The 14,655-nt window shown below is 40.6% G+C and overlaps 1 protein-coding gene and 1 pseudogene across 2 annotated transcripts in view; both read right to left on the bottom strand.

Annotated features, from left to right (window-relative positions):
- Positions 1–14,655, bottom strand: part of LOC306663223 (transportin-1-like) — a 120,485-nt pseudogene that overhangs the window by 38,748 nt on the left and 67,082 nt on the right. The window lies entirely within an intron of this gene.
- LOC306663288 (eukaryotic translation initiation factor 1-like) lies at positions 1,021–1,935 on the bottom strand. The gene has a single exon (XM_079143717.1). The coding sequence runs from the start codon at positions 1,794–1,796 to the stop codon at positions 1,455–1,457; it is 342 nt and encodes a 113-aa protein (XP_078999843.1). The 5' UTR covers positions 1,797–1,935; the 3' UTR covers positions 1,021–1,454.

The following is a 14,655-nucleotide window of genomic DNA, read 5'->3' as shown; positions in this document are numbered from 1 at the left end:
AGGTCTGTTATTTCCCAATTGAATTTAAAGACATTTTTTTCCTAGTTCTGTGAAAAATATCTTTGATATTTTGATGGGAGTGACACTGAATATGTATAGTATTTCTTGTAATATGATCATTTTGATGATACTAAGTCTGCCTACCCAAGAACTGGGAGGTCTTTCCACCTTCTAAGGTTGTCTTCTGTTTTTTTTGTCAGTGTTCTATAGTTTTCATTGTGGAGATCTTTCATCCTCTTGGTTAGATTAATTCACAAGTATTTTTTAAAAATTTTTTGAGGTTGCTGTGAATGGGAGAGTTTTATGGATTTTTTTCACAGCATGTTTATCATTGGAGTACAGGAAAGCTATTGATTTTGATATATTATCCTACTACTTTTCTGAAGTTATTTATCAACTTCAGAAGTCTTCTGGTGGAGTGTTTAGAGTCTTGTAGATATAAAATCATGTCATCACCCAAGAGCAATAGCTTGCCTTTTTCCTACATGTATCCCTCTACCTTCCTTCTCGTTCCTGATTGCTGTGGATAGACATTTACTGAGCAAGTTGAATACAAGTGGTGGGAGTAGACATCCATACTTTGTTCCTGATTTTATTTATTTATTTATTTATTTATTTATTTTTTTTTATTTCTGAAAACAAGTTTTATTTAAATAAGGGTTTAAATACATTACATAACATTAAAACTGGGAGGGAAAAAGAAAACCAAAAACCAGTTTATTACTTCACATGGCACTGGGCAGCTGTTGCTAGTGAGTTGCAAGCTCTATAGCTAGCTACAGGACTGATAACATCAGTTTGGTATTTGTTCCCTTGTCAAAAGTTTAACTGATATTAAGCTGGCCTCACATTCTGTTGTTCTGGACATCCCTTAGCTGGAATATGTCTAGTCAAAAAGACCTTGGTGGCAAGCCAGATGTCATTATCACCTCACTGGAAGGAAGGTGGCCTTTGAGTTCTGCCCACCTGGTCAGGTTAGACACCAGGGGCTCTTTTTTCTTTTTCTTAAAAAACAAAACAAAACAAAACAAAAACCCACCAAAGGCCCCCTTCTAGTGGTACAGCTGCCTTACCCCATCCTCCTGCTCAGGTCATCACACTCTTAGGATAGGGGCCTCTGCTGAGGGAGAATTGAGAAGCTTCTGGTCAGACACAGCCATCTGATCTTGGGCCTCTGGGCTTTGCTGAAACATCACGTTATTGCTTTGTTTCAGAGTGGACACTGCCAGGCACCTACTGCTTGACCTCTGTTTAAATGAGGGACTTCAAGACTAGACAGCATGGCTCTTTTCAGTTTATTGCATGAAGGAGTTACACTAGTCCAAGTTAAAAGCGGACCCCAAGTGGTTACATTATACAAGCTGTGAGGTTTTTAAACTTGTGACAAGGGACAGAAGGGAAATTCTACTCATTGCAAGGAAATCCTCACTTAAGCTTCAGTGAGCCACAAGCACTTAAAACCCATGAACCTTCAGCTGATCGTCCTTAGCCAGTCCAATCTCTACCAGGAACTGGCATATGTTCTTGCGCTGTTCACCCTGTAGCTGAATTACTTCTCCATATTCTGGATGCTCAATTACAGTACCATTGCAGGCAAATTTCTTCTTAAACGCCTTCACTAGTTTCTTTTTATCGTAATCATCAGCGATCCCTTGGACAGTGGTAAGGGTCTTCCTGCCGTTTCTCTGTTGAATTCTTATATGGATATAATCCTCAGTGCCAGCAGGAAGCAGGTCATCACCCTTACTTGCATCAGCAAAGGGGTCGAAAGAGTGGAGGTTCTGGATAGCGGACATACGATACGATTCCTTTTCCTCGGTGGAAACGGCCTGCGGAAGGCGGCTGCGGGAGAAGGCGGGCGGGGGGGACGGAGCGTCGGGAAGCGAGGGGGCTCGAGGGGGAGGCTGCTGAGTCCTCGGCGGCGGCTCAGTGACTGGGGCCTGTTCCTGATTTTAGAAGAAACACTTTGAACTTTTCTCCATTTGATATGAGGTTAAGTTTAAGTGTGTCATATATACCCTTTACAATGTTGAGGTATTTTCCTCTTATGTCTATTTTCTCCAGAAATTTTAAAATGAAGGTGTGCTGATTTTATCAAAGATCTTTTCTGCATGTATTGAGGTGATCATGTGATTCTTGTCCTTAAAACTATTTATTCTGTTCATGTGGTGTGTTGCATTTATTTAATAAAATTTGTTAAACCAACTATGCATTCTTGGGTTAAAATCTCCTTGGTCCTGCAGTATTATCTTCATGATGTATTTTTCAATGTGGTTTGCCAAAATAATTTTAAGGATTTTTGCATTGATGTTCATCAGGGACATTGGTCTCTTGTTTTCTTTCCTTGATGTTTCATCATCTTGATTTGGTGTCATGGATATATTGGCTTCATAGAATGTAATTAGGAGTGTTCCCACTCTTCAAGTTTTGTGGAATAATTCAAAAAGAACTGGTACTAGTTCTTCTGCAAAGGTCTAAATGATCTTGTAAATCCTGTATTTGCTCTCTTAATTCATTTCTTTGATCATATTTTTTATTGAAATTTTAATAATCAGATTTTTATAATCTGTCTAAATTTCCATCCATGTCCATACTTGTGGATTCCTTGTTGATGGGTTAGGAGTTTGTGGGGAGGTTTGTTTGCTTGTTTGCTCATGTTTTGGGAAGTGCAGAATGTGCACTTTGGTTGAGATGGAACCCCCGTTTCCTGTGTTAAATGTGTGTCCTCGTCTGTGAAGTGATTTTTTTGCTCTAGGCACTTCTGTCTTTGTTACAAGAGTAGAAGTCCAGGAATTAGCATCAGCTTCCTCTGGTTGTTTCTGCTCAGATCCTTGTTGTTGTTGTTTTCTTCTCTATTCTATGTGGTGAATTTTATTTGAGGCTCTACTGGGTCTAGTTGGGGAGTGGAGTGAGGTTTGCTTGCTTGGCTGGGTTGTGAGTATTGCTTGGCAGCAGGATCTCTGCTCTGTGAACTCCACGTGTCCCAAACACTTCCAGAACTTCATTTCCTGTCTTCAGGGCCCAGCAATCTCCACATGGATGTTCCAACTCAGCAGAGAAACCCGGGCCTCCTGAGCAGTGGAGAGGAGACTGGAAATGCCCATGAAGAATGGTCGGGAGCCCTTTTCAAAGGTTCACAATCCCGGCTAATCTGGAACCAAGTCTCCATATTAAATTATCTTGGATGAAATGCCTGACGTCCATTTCTCTCTCCCTGATACAAATGGATGCACAGTTCTGTGTCAATCAAAATCCCGGCCCCTCTCTTTTGGCCCCCCTTTCAGGATGCGCTCAGGCCACTCCCTCAGCACATGCCTTCCTTCAGGTCTACTCTGTCCCAACTCCTGTGAATTGAATTTACCTCCCAACCGCCTACAACACAGTTCCTAACAGTTCCTATCTCCTTGCAATCCCTTTTCTGTGTAAGGTCGCAGTCTCAGCTCAGCCTTCATTTACATAGCCAGAAGTCTTTTTTTAAAATTATTTCTATTGTACACAAATGGGATACATGTTGTTTCTGTTTGTACCTGGAGTAACAGCATACCATTTGTGTAATCATACATTTACATAGGGTAATGATGTTTGATTCATTCCATTACCTTTTTCTTTCCCCCCACCCCTTCCACCACTCTTTTCCCTCTATACAGTCCCTCCTTCCTCCATTCTTGTCCCCCTCCCACCCCCCATTAAATGTCATCATCCGCTTATCAGTGAGATCATTCCTCTTTTGAATTTTTGAGATTGGCTTATCTCACTTAGCATGATATTCTCCAATTTCATCCATTTGCCTGCAAATGCCATAATTTTATTATTCTTTATATCTGAGTAATATTCCATTGTACACATATACCACAGTTTCTTTATCCATTCATCAATTGAAAGGCATCTAGGTTGGTTCCATACTCTGGCTATTGTGAATTGAGCCGCTATGAACATTGATGTGGCTGCATCTCTGTAGTATGCAGATTTTAAGTCCTTAGGGTATAGACCAAGGAGTGGGATAGCTGGGTCAAATGGTGGGTCCATTCCAAGTTTTCTAAGGAATCTCCACAATGCTTTCCAGAGTGGTTGCACTAATTTGCAGTCCCACCAGCAATGTATGAGTGTACCTTTCTCCCCACATCCTCGCCAACACCTATTGTTGCTTGTATTCTTGATAATCACCATTCTAATTGGGGTGAGATGGAATCTTAGTGTAGTTTTGATTTGCATTTCTCTTATTACTAAAGATGCTGAACATTTTTTCATATATCTGTTGATTGCTTGTACATCTTCTTCTGTGAAGTGTCTGTTCATTTCCTTAGCCCATTTGTTGATTGGGTTATTTGTATTCTTGGTGTAGAGTTTTTTGAGTTCTTTATAGATTCTGGAAATTTGTGCTCTATCTGAAGTATGAGTGGCAAAGATATTCTCCCACTCTGTAGGCTCTCTCTTCACATTGCTGATAGTTTCCTTTGCTGAGAGAAAGCTATTTAGTTTGAATCTATCCCAGTAATTGATTCTTGCTTTATTTCATGTCCCATGGGAGTCCTGTTAAGGAAGTCTGATCCTAAGCCAACAAGGTGAAGATTTGGACCTACTTTTTCTTCTATAAGATGCAGGGTCTCTGGTCTGATTTCAAGGTCCTTGAACCATTGTGAGTTGAGTTTTGTGCAGGGTGAGAGATAGGGGTCTAGTTTCATTCTGTTGCATATGGATTTCCAGTTTTCCCAGCACCATTTGTTGAAGAGGCTATCTTTTCTCCATTGCATATTTTTGGCCCCTTTGTCTAGTATGAGAAAATTGTATTTATTTGGGTTTGTGTCCATGTCCTCTATTCTGTGCCATTGATCTACCTGTCTATTTTGGTACCAATACCATGCTGTTTTTGTTACTATTGCTTTGTAGTATTGTAGAAGTTCTGATATTGTGATACTCCCTGTTTCATTCTTCCTGCTAAGGATTGCTTTAGCTATTCTGGGTTTCTTATTCTTCCAGTTGAATTTGAAGATTGCTTGCTCTATTTCTGTGAGATACATCATTGTGATTTTAATTGGATTTGCATTGAATCTGTATAGCACTTTTGGTAGTATGGCCATTTTGACAATATTAATTCTGCCTATCCAAGGACATGGGAGATTTTCCATCTTCTAAGGTCTTTCTTAATTTCTTTCTTCACTCTTTTGTAGTTTTCATTGTAGATGTCTTTTACTTTTTTTGTTAGATTGCTACCCAAGTATTTTATTTTATTTTTTTGAGGCTATTGCATATGGAGTTGTTTTCGTCATTTCCCTTTCAGCTCTTTCATCGCTTGCATATAAAAATGCTGTAGATTTATGTGTGTTGATTTTATAGCCTGCTATTCTTCTGAATTCATTGATAAGGTTTAGAAGTTTTCTTGGGGAGGTTTTTGGATCTTCTAAATATAGAATCATGTCATCCGCAAATAGTGACAGCTTAAGTTCCTCTTTTCCTATTCGTATCACTTTAATTTCTTTAGTCTGTCTGCTCTGGCTACAGTTTTGAGGAGAATGTTGAATAGAAATGGTGAAAGAGAACATCCCTGTCTTGTTCATGGTTTTAAAGGTAATGGTTTCAGTTTTTCTCCATTAAGAATGATGTTGGACATGGGCTTAGCATAAATAGCCTTTACAATGTTCAGGTATGTTCCTACTATCCCTATTTTTTCTAGTGTTTTCAGCATGAAGGGGTGTTGTATATTGTCAAATACTTTTTCTGCATCAATTGAAATAAACATATGATTCTTGTCCTTTAGTCTATTAACATGACGGATTACATTTATTGATTTATAAATGTTGAACCATCCTTGCATTCCAGGAATGAACCCTGGAATCATGGTGCACAATTTTCTTAATATGGTTTTGGATACAGTTTGCAAATATTTTGTTAATGATCATTACATCTATATTCATCAAGGATATTGACCTAAAATTTTCTTTCCTTGATGTGTCTTTTCCTGGTTTGGGTATGAGGGTGATATTAGCTTCATAGAATGAGTTCGGTAGGGTACCCTCCTTTTCTATTTCCTGGAATACTTTGAGAAGTATTGGAATGATTTCTTCCTTGAAAGTCTTGTAGATCTCGGCTGTGAATCTGTCTGGTCCTGAGCTTTTCTTGGATGGTAGATTTTTAATGGCTTCTTCAATTTCATTGCTTGATACTGATCTGTTTAAATCGTGTATGTTCCTGGTTCAGTTTGGGAGGAGCATATGTCTCTAGAAATTTGTCGATGTCTTCGGTACTTTCTATTTTGTTGGAATACAGATTTTCAAAGTAGCTTCTCATTATGTTCTGTATCTCAGTGGTGTCTGTCGTGATATTTCCTTTTGCATCATGTAGTTTAGTAATTTGAGTCTTCTCTCTCCTTCTCTTTGTTAGTGTTCTCAGGGTTTATCTATTTTGTTTCCTTTCTCTAAGAACCAACTTTTTGTTATATCAATTTTTGAATAGTTTCTTTTGTTTCAACTTCATTGATTTCAGTTCTGATTTTAATTATTTCCTGTCTTCTACTACTTTTGCTGCTATTGTGTTCTTCTTTTCCTAGGGCTTTGAGCTGTAATGTTAGGTCATTTAGTTGTTGACTTTTCATTCTTTTCTGGAATGTGCTCCATGCAATGAATTTTCCTCTTAGTACCGCTTTCATAGTGTCCCAGAGATTTTGATATGTTGTATCATTCTCATTGACCTCTAAGAATTTTTTAATCTCCTCTCTGATGTTTTTTGTTATCCATGTTTCATTCAATAGCATATTATTTAATCTCCAAGTGTTGGAGTAATTTCCTTTTTTTACTTTGTCATTGATTTCTACTCTCAGTCCATTATGATCTGATACAACACAAGGCAGTATATCTATTTTTTTGCATTTCCTAAGGGCTGCTTTGTGGCATAACATATGGTCTATTTTCGAGAAGGTTCCATGTGCTGCTGAGGAGAAAGTGTATCTGCTCGTTGATGGATGGGATATTCTATATATGTCTATTAAGTGTAGGTTATTGATTGTGTTATTGAGTTCTATGTTTTCTTTGGTTGGGTTTTGTTTGGAAGATCCATTTAGTGGTGACAGTGGTGCGTTAACATTGCCCAGAATTATTGTGTTGTGGTCTATGTGATTCTTGAATTTGAGAAGGATTTGTTTGATATACAGGGATGCACCACTGTTTGGGGAATAAGTATTTACTATCCTTATGTCTTCCTGATTTATGGTTCCCTTAAGCAGTATGAAATGTCGTTCTTCATCCCTTCTGACTAACTTTGGCTTGAAGTCCACTTTATCTGATATAAGGTTGGAAAACCCACTTTTTTACTGAGTCCATGTGTGTGGTAGGTTTTTCCCCATCCTTTCACCTTTAGTGTGTGGATGTCTTTTTCTATGAGGTGAGTCTCTTGCAGGCAACATATTGTTGGGTCTTTCTTTTTAATCCATTCTGCCAGTCTATGTCTTTTGATTGTTGGGTTTAGACCATTAATGTTCAGGATTATTATTGAGAATTGATTTGTATTCCCAGTCATTTGGATTATTTTTGGTTTTTAAGTTGGCTGGTTTCTCCTTTGAATGCTTTTTCTCTACAGTAGTTCCTCCCTTTGCTGACCTCCATTGTTGTTTTTCATATCCTTCTCATGGAATATTTTCTTGAGAACATTCTGTAGCACAGGGTTTCTATTTGTAAATTCTTTTAACTTTTGTTTATCATGGAAGGATTTTATTTCATCTTCAAATCTGAAGGTTAGTTTTGCTGGGCATAGGATTCTTGGTTGGCAATCATGTTCTTTCAGAGCTTGAAATATGTTGGTCCAGGCCTTTCTAGCTTTCAGAGTCTGGGTTGAGAAGTCGGCTGCTATCCGTCTTGGTCTCCCCCTATATGTAATCTGATGGTTTTCTCTCGCAGCCTTCAAAATCCTATCTTTATTTTGAATGTTAGGCATTTTCATTATAATGTGCCTTGGTGTGGATTTGTTGTGATTCTGTGCATTTGGTGTTCTATAAGCCTCTTGTATTTGATTTTCCATTTCATTCTTCAGGTTTGGGAAATTTTCTGATATTATTTCATTGAATTGGTTGTTCATTCCTTTGGTTTGTATCTCTGTGCCTTCCTCAATCCCAATAATTCTTAAATTTGATCTTTTCATGATGTCCCATAGTTCTCGGAGATTCTGTTCATGATTTCTTACCATCTCTTCTATTTAGGTGACTTCATTTTCAAGATTAAATATTTTGTCTTCATTGTCTGAGGTTCTCTCTTGCAAGTGGTCTAGTCTGTTGGTGATGCTTTCCATTGAGTTTTTTATTTGGTTTATTCTCTCCTTCATTTCAAGCATTTCCATTTGTTTTTTTTTTTTTTTTTGAGAATCTCTATCTCTTTGTTGAAATGATCTTTTGCTTCCTGCAGGTGCTCTTTCAGCTTATTGCTATTATCATGCATTGCATGCATTTGCTCTCTCATCTCATGCTTTGCTTCGCAAATCATCTCAATCATGTGTAATCTAAAGTCCTTTTCTGACATTTCTTCTAACATACTGTCATTGGATTCTATTACTATAGAATCTAGATTTGTTTGGATCATTTTCTTCCCTTGTTTTTTCATGTTGTTCATGTATCTTCCCCTCTAGCAGTGCAGATCTGGGGTATTGCAGATTTCCCCCTATAGACTTATACTGGCCCTATAGGTTTCCAAAACCCTTTCTTTAAGGAGAGATCAATATTAGCAGTGCCCAAATCAGACGCTATGCAATCCTAGACCAAATAGCCCCTATGGGAACAATAACAAAATTGTGACAATAAACAAAATGTGTTCAAATGTTATCTTTGGTAAAACAAACAGGTTTAGAATAATGTCTGCATTTTCTAATGCAGGACAATGAGGATGCAGAGGGATGAAGAATATGGCTGTTAATGGGATAATAAAAGAATATACAGTAGTTCTAGAAAATAGAAAGGGTGAGAGTGTAATAAAAAGAAATCGAATGTTAGCATGTAAATAAGGGAGAAAGCGACTCTGAGGGAACAGGTAAACAGACGGAAAAGAAAGCAAGAAACATAAAGAAATAAAAACTTAATTTTTTTTTAAAAGGAGAAAAAAGAAATTCTACTGTATAACAGTCATATACTAATGAAACCTCCCAGTGTTTAGTTGTCTGATGTATGAGAGGTACCTGATAATGAGCTTCAAGTCTCCAGCAGGCGTCTCAGGATGGGATTTGCCCCACCCAAAGATCCGAGCTACAGCTTCCAGGATTATCCAAGATGGCTACTCTGGCTTCCAAATGTGTTGGCAAATTGGGAGCTGCAGCTCAGGAATGGACACGGTCAGCTGGAGGTCCTGGAGACAGGATGCAGTTGGTCAAGCATGGGTCCTGGTGGTCAAGTGTGTTTGGTGTGGTTGTGGGACCCTGGAGGCTGGGTGCAGTCAGTCGGTCTGGGGTCCCAGTGATAGGGCGCAGTCAGTTGGTCTGGGGGTTCTGGCGGCAGGGAACAGTCAGTTGATGTGAAGGCCCCAGAGGCAGGGAGTGATCGGTCGGGCTGAGGGATCCTGGAGATGGGACTCAGCCAGTCTGGCCAGGGGTCCTACAGGGCATGGCGGTTGTCTCAAAATGGTGGCAGCCACGTGTAATCAAACCTGCAGTTACTGTAACAGTGAACTTCCAGGCAGCAGCAGGCAGCTGGTTCTCCACTGGCGGTCTGTGGTCAATCTGCTGGCAGCTGTCTGACGATCGGGATCGGGAGGTGAACCTTGAGCGTTGGGTGATGGATAGGGGGAAGGCAGGCGATGGATAGGCGAGAGGCAGGCAAATGGCGGATGATAGATGCCTGACCGTGAGCAATCTGCTCTCAAAAAGGTGTCGATATGCTGGCAGATTGCAGGTGATCACAGCAGACAAATGGGGTAAAGAGCAGGGGATCGATAAGCAGCAAAACCTGCCTCACCGAGAAACAGAAATCCTCTGCTTGAATCCGGCATTGCGGAATGACAAGAAATGCAGCCTCCCTGTATACCGCCTTCTTGGATCCCCCAGAAATCTTGGCAAAAACTGGGAAATTCCCTTTCTCAAAGTAAGAATTGTTATGGGATCGCACCTGGGTAGCGTTCTACGTGCTGGCTGCTGCACCACACCTGCACCCGAATCAGGTGGGTACGATTCCCAGGCTGCATCTGCAATGCGTAGACAAACAGACACAAAGTGTGGGTGGGGCCTGGAGAGCATGGCCTGGCTGAGCATGGGGGTTGTGGCCCCAGCCACGCTGCAAGCCAGGGGCATGGCCGGGAAGGAGGACCACAGTCTCACCATTCAGCAGCTGCTTTCCCAAAGCTCTGGCCTCTTCCTCCACATTCTCCGTGGTGACTGGGGCCCCTCTTTAGTGGATCCACAAAGTTTCCAGATCTGGGAAATTGTGCAGTGTGCACCACTGATGCCACTCTTTTCAAAGCTCCAAACTCTACCCAGATTTAGATTCTAACTATAAATGAGGTTGCCTCAGAGTAAGGCAGAGAGTGGCTTTGTGAGTGTGGTTAGCAGGAGCCACGTGATCACTAACCAGTGTCGACATCTATTTCCCATAGCTTCTGAGTTATCTTTTGAAATATAGAAGTAACAAAGAAGAAAAAGAGAAAAATAGAAATTGTGCTCACCAACCCTGGAGAGTGACTCCACGGGCTCATCAGTTCTCTGCAGGTGAGGAGCATGTCCGAGAAGCTTGTCTGGTCTTCATTCGGACTTTTCTTATATGATAAATCATGGAGCACAGTGAAGCCACGGGTACATCTGTCATTTGCTTCTGCTGGAGTTTTTGAGGTTTTTTGTTAAAGGCACAGAGTTGTTGCCCGGCTGTGGCCTGTGGGTATTGCAATAGAGCCATGCAGACGCCCAGCCAGGAGCAGCTTCCTGCACAAGCTGCTGGAGCCATGAACTGGGGACACTTACAGGTTAATGCTGATAAATTTCTAAATACCGTGTGGATTAGCACGAAGAGAGACTCTGAGCTTTAAACCTGAGGGGAGATCCAGGGACCTGGTTGGCCAGTACACTGGACATCAAGCAACCATCCTGCTGTGGAAGCAGATTTGCTTTATTTCTCTCTTTGGAAAGATATTTTTGATGCTAGTTTTCTTCCTGGTTAAGACAAGTTCAGCAGTGAAATAAGAAAAGGAAGAAAAGGCTGTAACTGAAACAAATTTGAAAATTCACCCGCTTGCTTCCTGGAGAGTCCCCTTCAGAAGTGTGTTTCCCAGTCTTTTCTCTGGATGTTGGGGTGCACCATGCTCACCCAAAAGTGTTAAGCACTGGGAGGCAGCTGCCTAAGCTGTGCCATGGGATGTTTTTGTGGCTGGCATAATAAAGGAGAGCATCACAGTCACCTGAGTAGAATGCCATTGTGGCAGCTTCCTTGTGATGTTGGCAGGAGGTGTGTGACTGCCCACGACTGTAGTTTTGTTTAATCTATCAAGATTGGAGGGGATGACTGAAGAGAGGTGTGTGTGTGTCAGCTTTTCATTGCTACCACCAAAATACCCAGTAAGAAAAAAGCAAGGAAAAGTTTAGTTTGGTTCACAACTCAGAGGTTCAGTCCAAAGTAGACCAGTTCCATGTCCTTGGGGAGATCAAAGGGTGTGATGGGGAAGAGATGCTCAGTCCATGCTAGCCAGATAGCCCAGGGAGCATGTTGCGAGATGTCTGTAGGGAAGGTGTACCCTTCCAGGACATAGCTCCAGTGACCTACTTCCTACAGCCTCCCCCACCTGCCTGCAGTTATTCATCCAGTCTGTCCAATCAAACTATGATGGTCTGATTAGGGGTCAGCTCTCACGATCCAATCATTTCATAGCTTCCTGCAATATCATAGAGGTTTTGGGGGCCACCTCAAATGCATTCCCTAACTGAGGTGATTGCAGAATCGGAGATCAGGCCAGCCTCTGTGTTAGTGATGAGCAGGCACGTACCACATGCTCCCATGCTGGGTGCACAAGCAAGGAACAACATAACTCATCAGAATGCTCTTAGACCTCAACAACTGAGCTCTAGCCCATCCCAGGCCAAAGCCTGGAGAGGACCCATTCTGCCATGCTGTTTGATGGGGTCAGAGCCTTGGGAGGGCTTGGCAAGATTGCCATCCCAGGAAACTGCCACTGTCATCTCTCCTGGGAATTAGGTGATTTCTTGTAATTATCATACTTATAACTGTGCAACTTCAAATCATATTCCGTGATTGTTGTGATAAAAATTTAACCTCAGTAAGTCTGTGGAGCTTGAGGGAGGTTAAGGCCTGCTTTAAAAAATGCACCAATATCACACATAATTCTGAAAGTACAGAGTTTGAGGAGTTCTTCAGAAAACTGCAGTTACAGGAACTGCTTGCTGCTATGCTGACCACACCTGTCCCAGTTAATGCTTTAACAGTAAACAGCCTGAGAAACAGAACAGGAGACTCATTGTCTCCACAGTGCAAGGACCACCATACATAGCTCACAGGATTGGGGGATGTTTGTGGTATCCACCTAGAAGGAAACAAATGAATTTGTATTATATAAGGGCCCCCTTCCACAGATCCACCTCTTCCTTATACAGGAGTGTCCAATGAAAATGGTGAAAAAATAGATACTATTATTGGTAAATGGACAAATGTCCAGTATTTGTCCTTCCTTCAAAGGATTGGACGTCAAGGGCCACCATGGAAATGTAGGACTGAAGAGCAAAAAACCAGCATACACAAACAACTAGAAAAATACCATCTTAAGATCAAATGCCCTCATTGCATCTTAATTGGTTATGAGTAGTTATGCTGGCGTGGATCTCACCTGTGTATTACAATAGATAGAGGATAAAGAATGACATAAAGAATAATAGGACACACTTTGCTGCCTCATTTTCAGACAACAGCCAGGACCCATAGAACCCCTGGCTGGACTGACTGAGACCCATCTCCAAGATCCCTCAACCCATCTGATAACTCCCTGCCACCAGGGCCCTCACATTGACTGCTCCCTGCCACCAGGACCCCCAGACAACTGACTGCGTCCTATCACCAGGACCACAGACCAACTGATTGCACCTGGCCTCTAGGATCCCACAACTACACCAAACACACCAGACCTCCAGGACCCCTGCCTGACCAATCCCACCTTGCCTCCAGAACCTCCAGCCAACCCCATCCACACCCTGAGTTGCAGTTCCCGTATGCCAACACATTTGGAAGCCAGAGCAGCCATTTTGGATAATCCTGGAAGCCATAGCTCTGATCTTTATGTGGGGCAAATTCCATCATGTGATGCCTGCTGAAGACTTGAAGCTCATTGTCAGGTACCTCTCATGCATCAGGCGACTAAAGATGGGGAAGTTTGATTACTATGTGATTATTATAGTGTAGATTTTCTTTCTTCTCCTTATTGAACAATTTTAAGTTTTTATTTCTTTACATTTTTTTGTCCCCTTTTCCTTTTGTTTACTTGTTCTCTTGAGTCTCTTTCTCCCTTCTTGCATGCTAACATCCAATTTCCTTTGATTACAATCTCACCCATTCTATTATCTAGAACTTCTTTATATTCTTTTCTAATCCCATTAAAGTTACACCCTACATCCCTCTGCATCCTCTTTGTCCTCCATTAGAAATTTCAGACCTAATTGCAAATCTGTTTGTTATACTGAACATAATATTTGAACTCATTCTATTTATTATAACAATATTGTTATTGTCCTCCTAGGGGCTATTTGGTCTACGATTGCATAGTGTCTGAATTGTGCACTGCAAATATTGATCTCCCCTTAAAGAAAAGGTTTTAGGAACCTATAGGGCCACTATAAGCCTATAGGGGGGAATCTGCAATACCCCAGATCTGCACTGCTAGAGGGAAGATACATGAACAACATGAAGAAACAAGGGAAGAAAATGATCCAAACAAATCTAGATTCTATATTAATAGAATCCACTGACACTATGGTAGAAGAAATGTCAGAAAATGACTTCAGATTATACATGATTAAGATGATTCATGAAACAAAGGATGAGTTAAGAGAGCAAATGCATACAATCAATGATAATAACAATAAGCAGTTGAAAGGGTAAATGCAGGAAGCAAAAGATCATTTCAACAAAGAGATAGAGATTCTCAAAAAAAAATAAAGGAAAACTGAACAGAAATCCTTGAAATGAAGGAAACAATAAACCAAATAAAAAACTCAATGGAAAGCATCACCAAAAGACTAGAACACTTGGGAGACAGAACCGCAGATAATGAAGACAAAATATTTATTTATTTATTTATTTTTTTATTATTTTTTAAAAATTTAAAAAATTTTTTAATAATGTATTTTTTTATTGTAAACAAATGGGATACATGTTGTTTCTCTGTTTGTACATGGCGTAAAGGCATACCATTTATGTAATCATAAATTTACATAAAGTAATGTTGTTTGATTCATTCTGTTACTTTTCCCTTCCCCCCTCCCCTCCCACCCCTCTTTTCCCTCTATACAGTCCTTCCTTCCTCCATACTTGCCCCCCTCCCTAACCCTAACTCTAACCCTAACACAAAACCTACCCTCCCCCCATTATATGTCATCATCCACTTATTAGCGATATCATTCGTCCTTTGGCTTTTTGAGATTGGCTTATCTCACTTAACATGATATTCTCCAATTTCATCGATTTGCATGCAAATTCCATAA

The sequence above is a fragment of the Sciurus vulgaris genome (assembly GCF_902686455.1).
Source record: "Sciurus vulgaris genome assembly, chromosome: 6".
In the NCBI taxonomy this organism is placed as follows: Eukaryota; Metazoa; Chordata; class Mammalia; order Rodentia; family Sciuridae; genus Sciurus; species Sciurus vulgaris.
The sequence above is the reverse complement of the archived record's forward strand: the minus strand, read 5'-3'. Positions and strand labels throughout refer to the sequence as shown.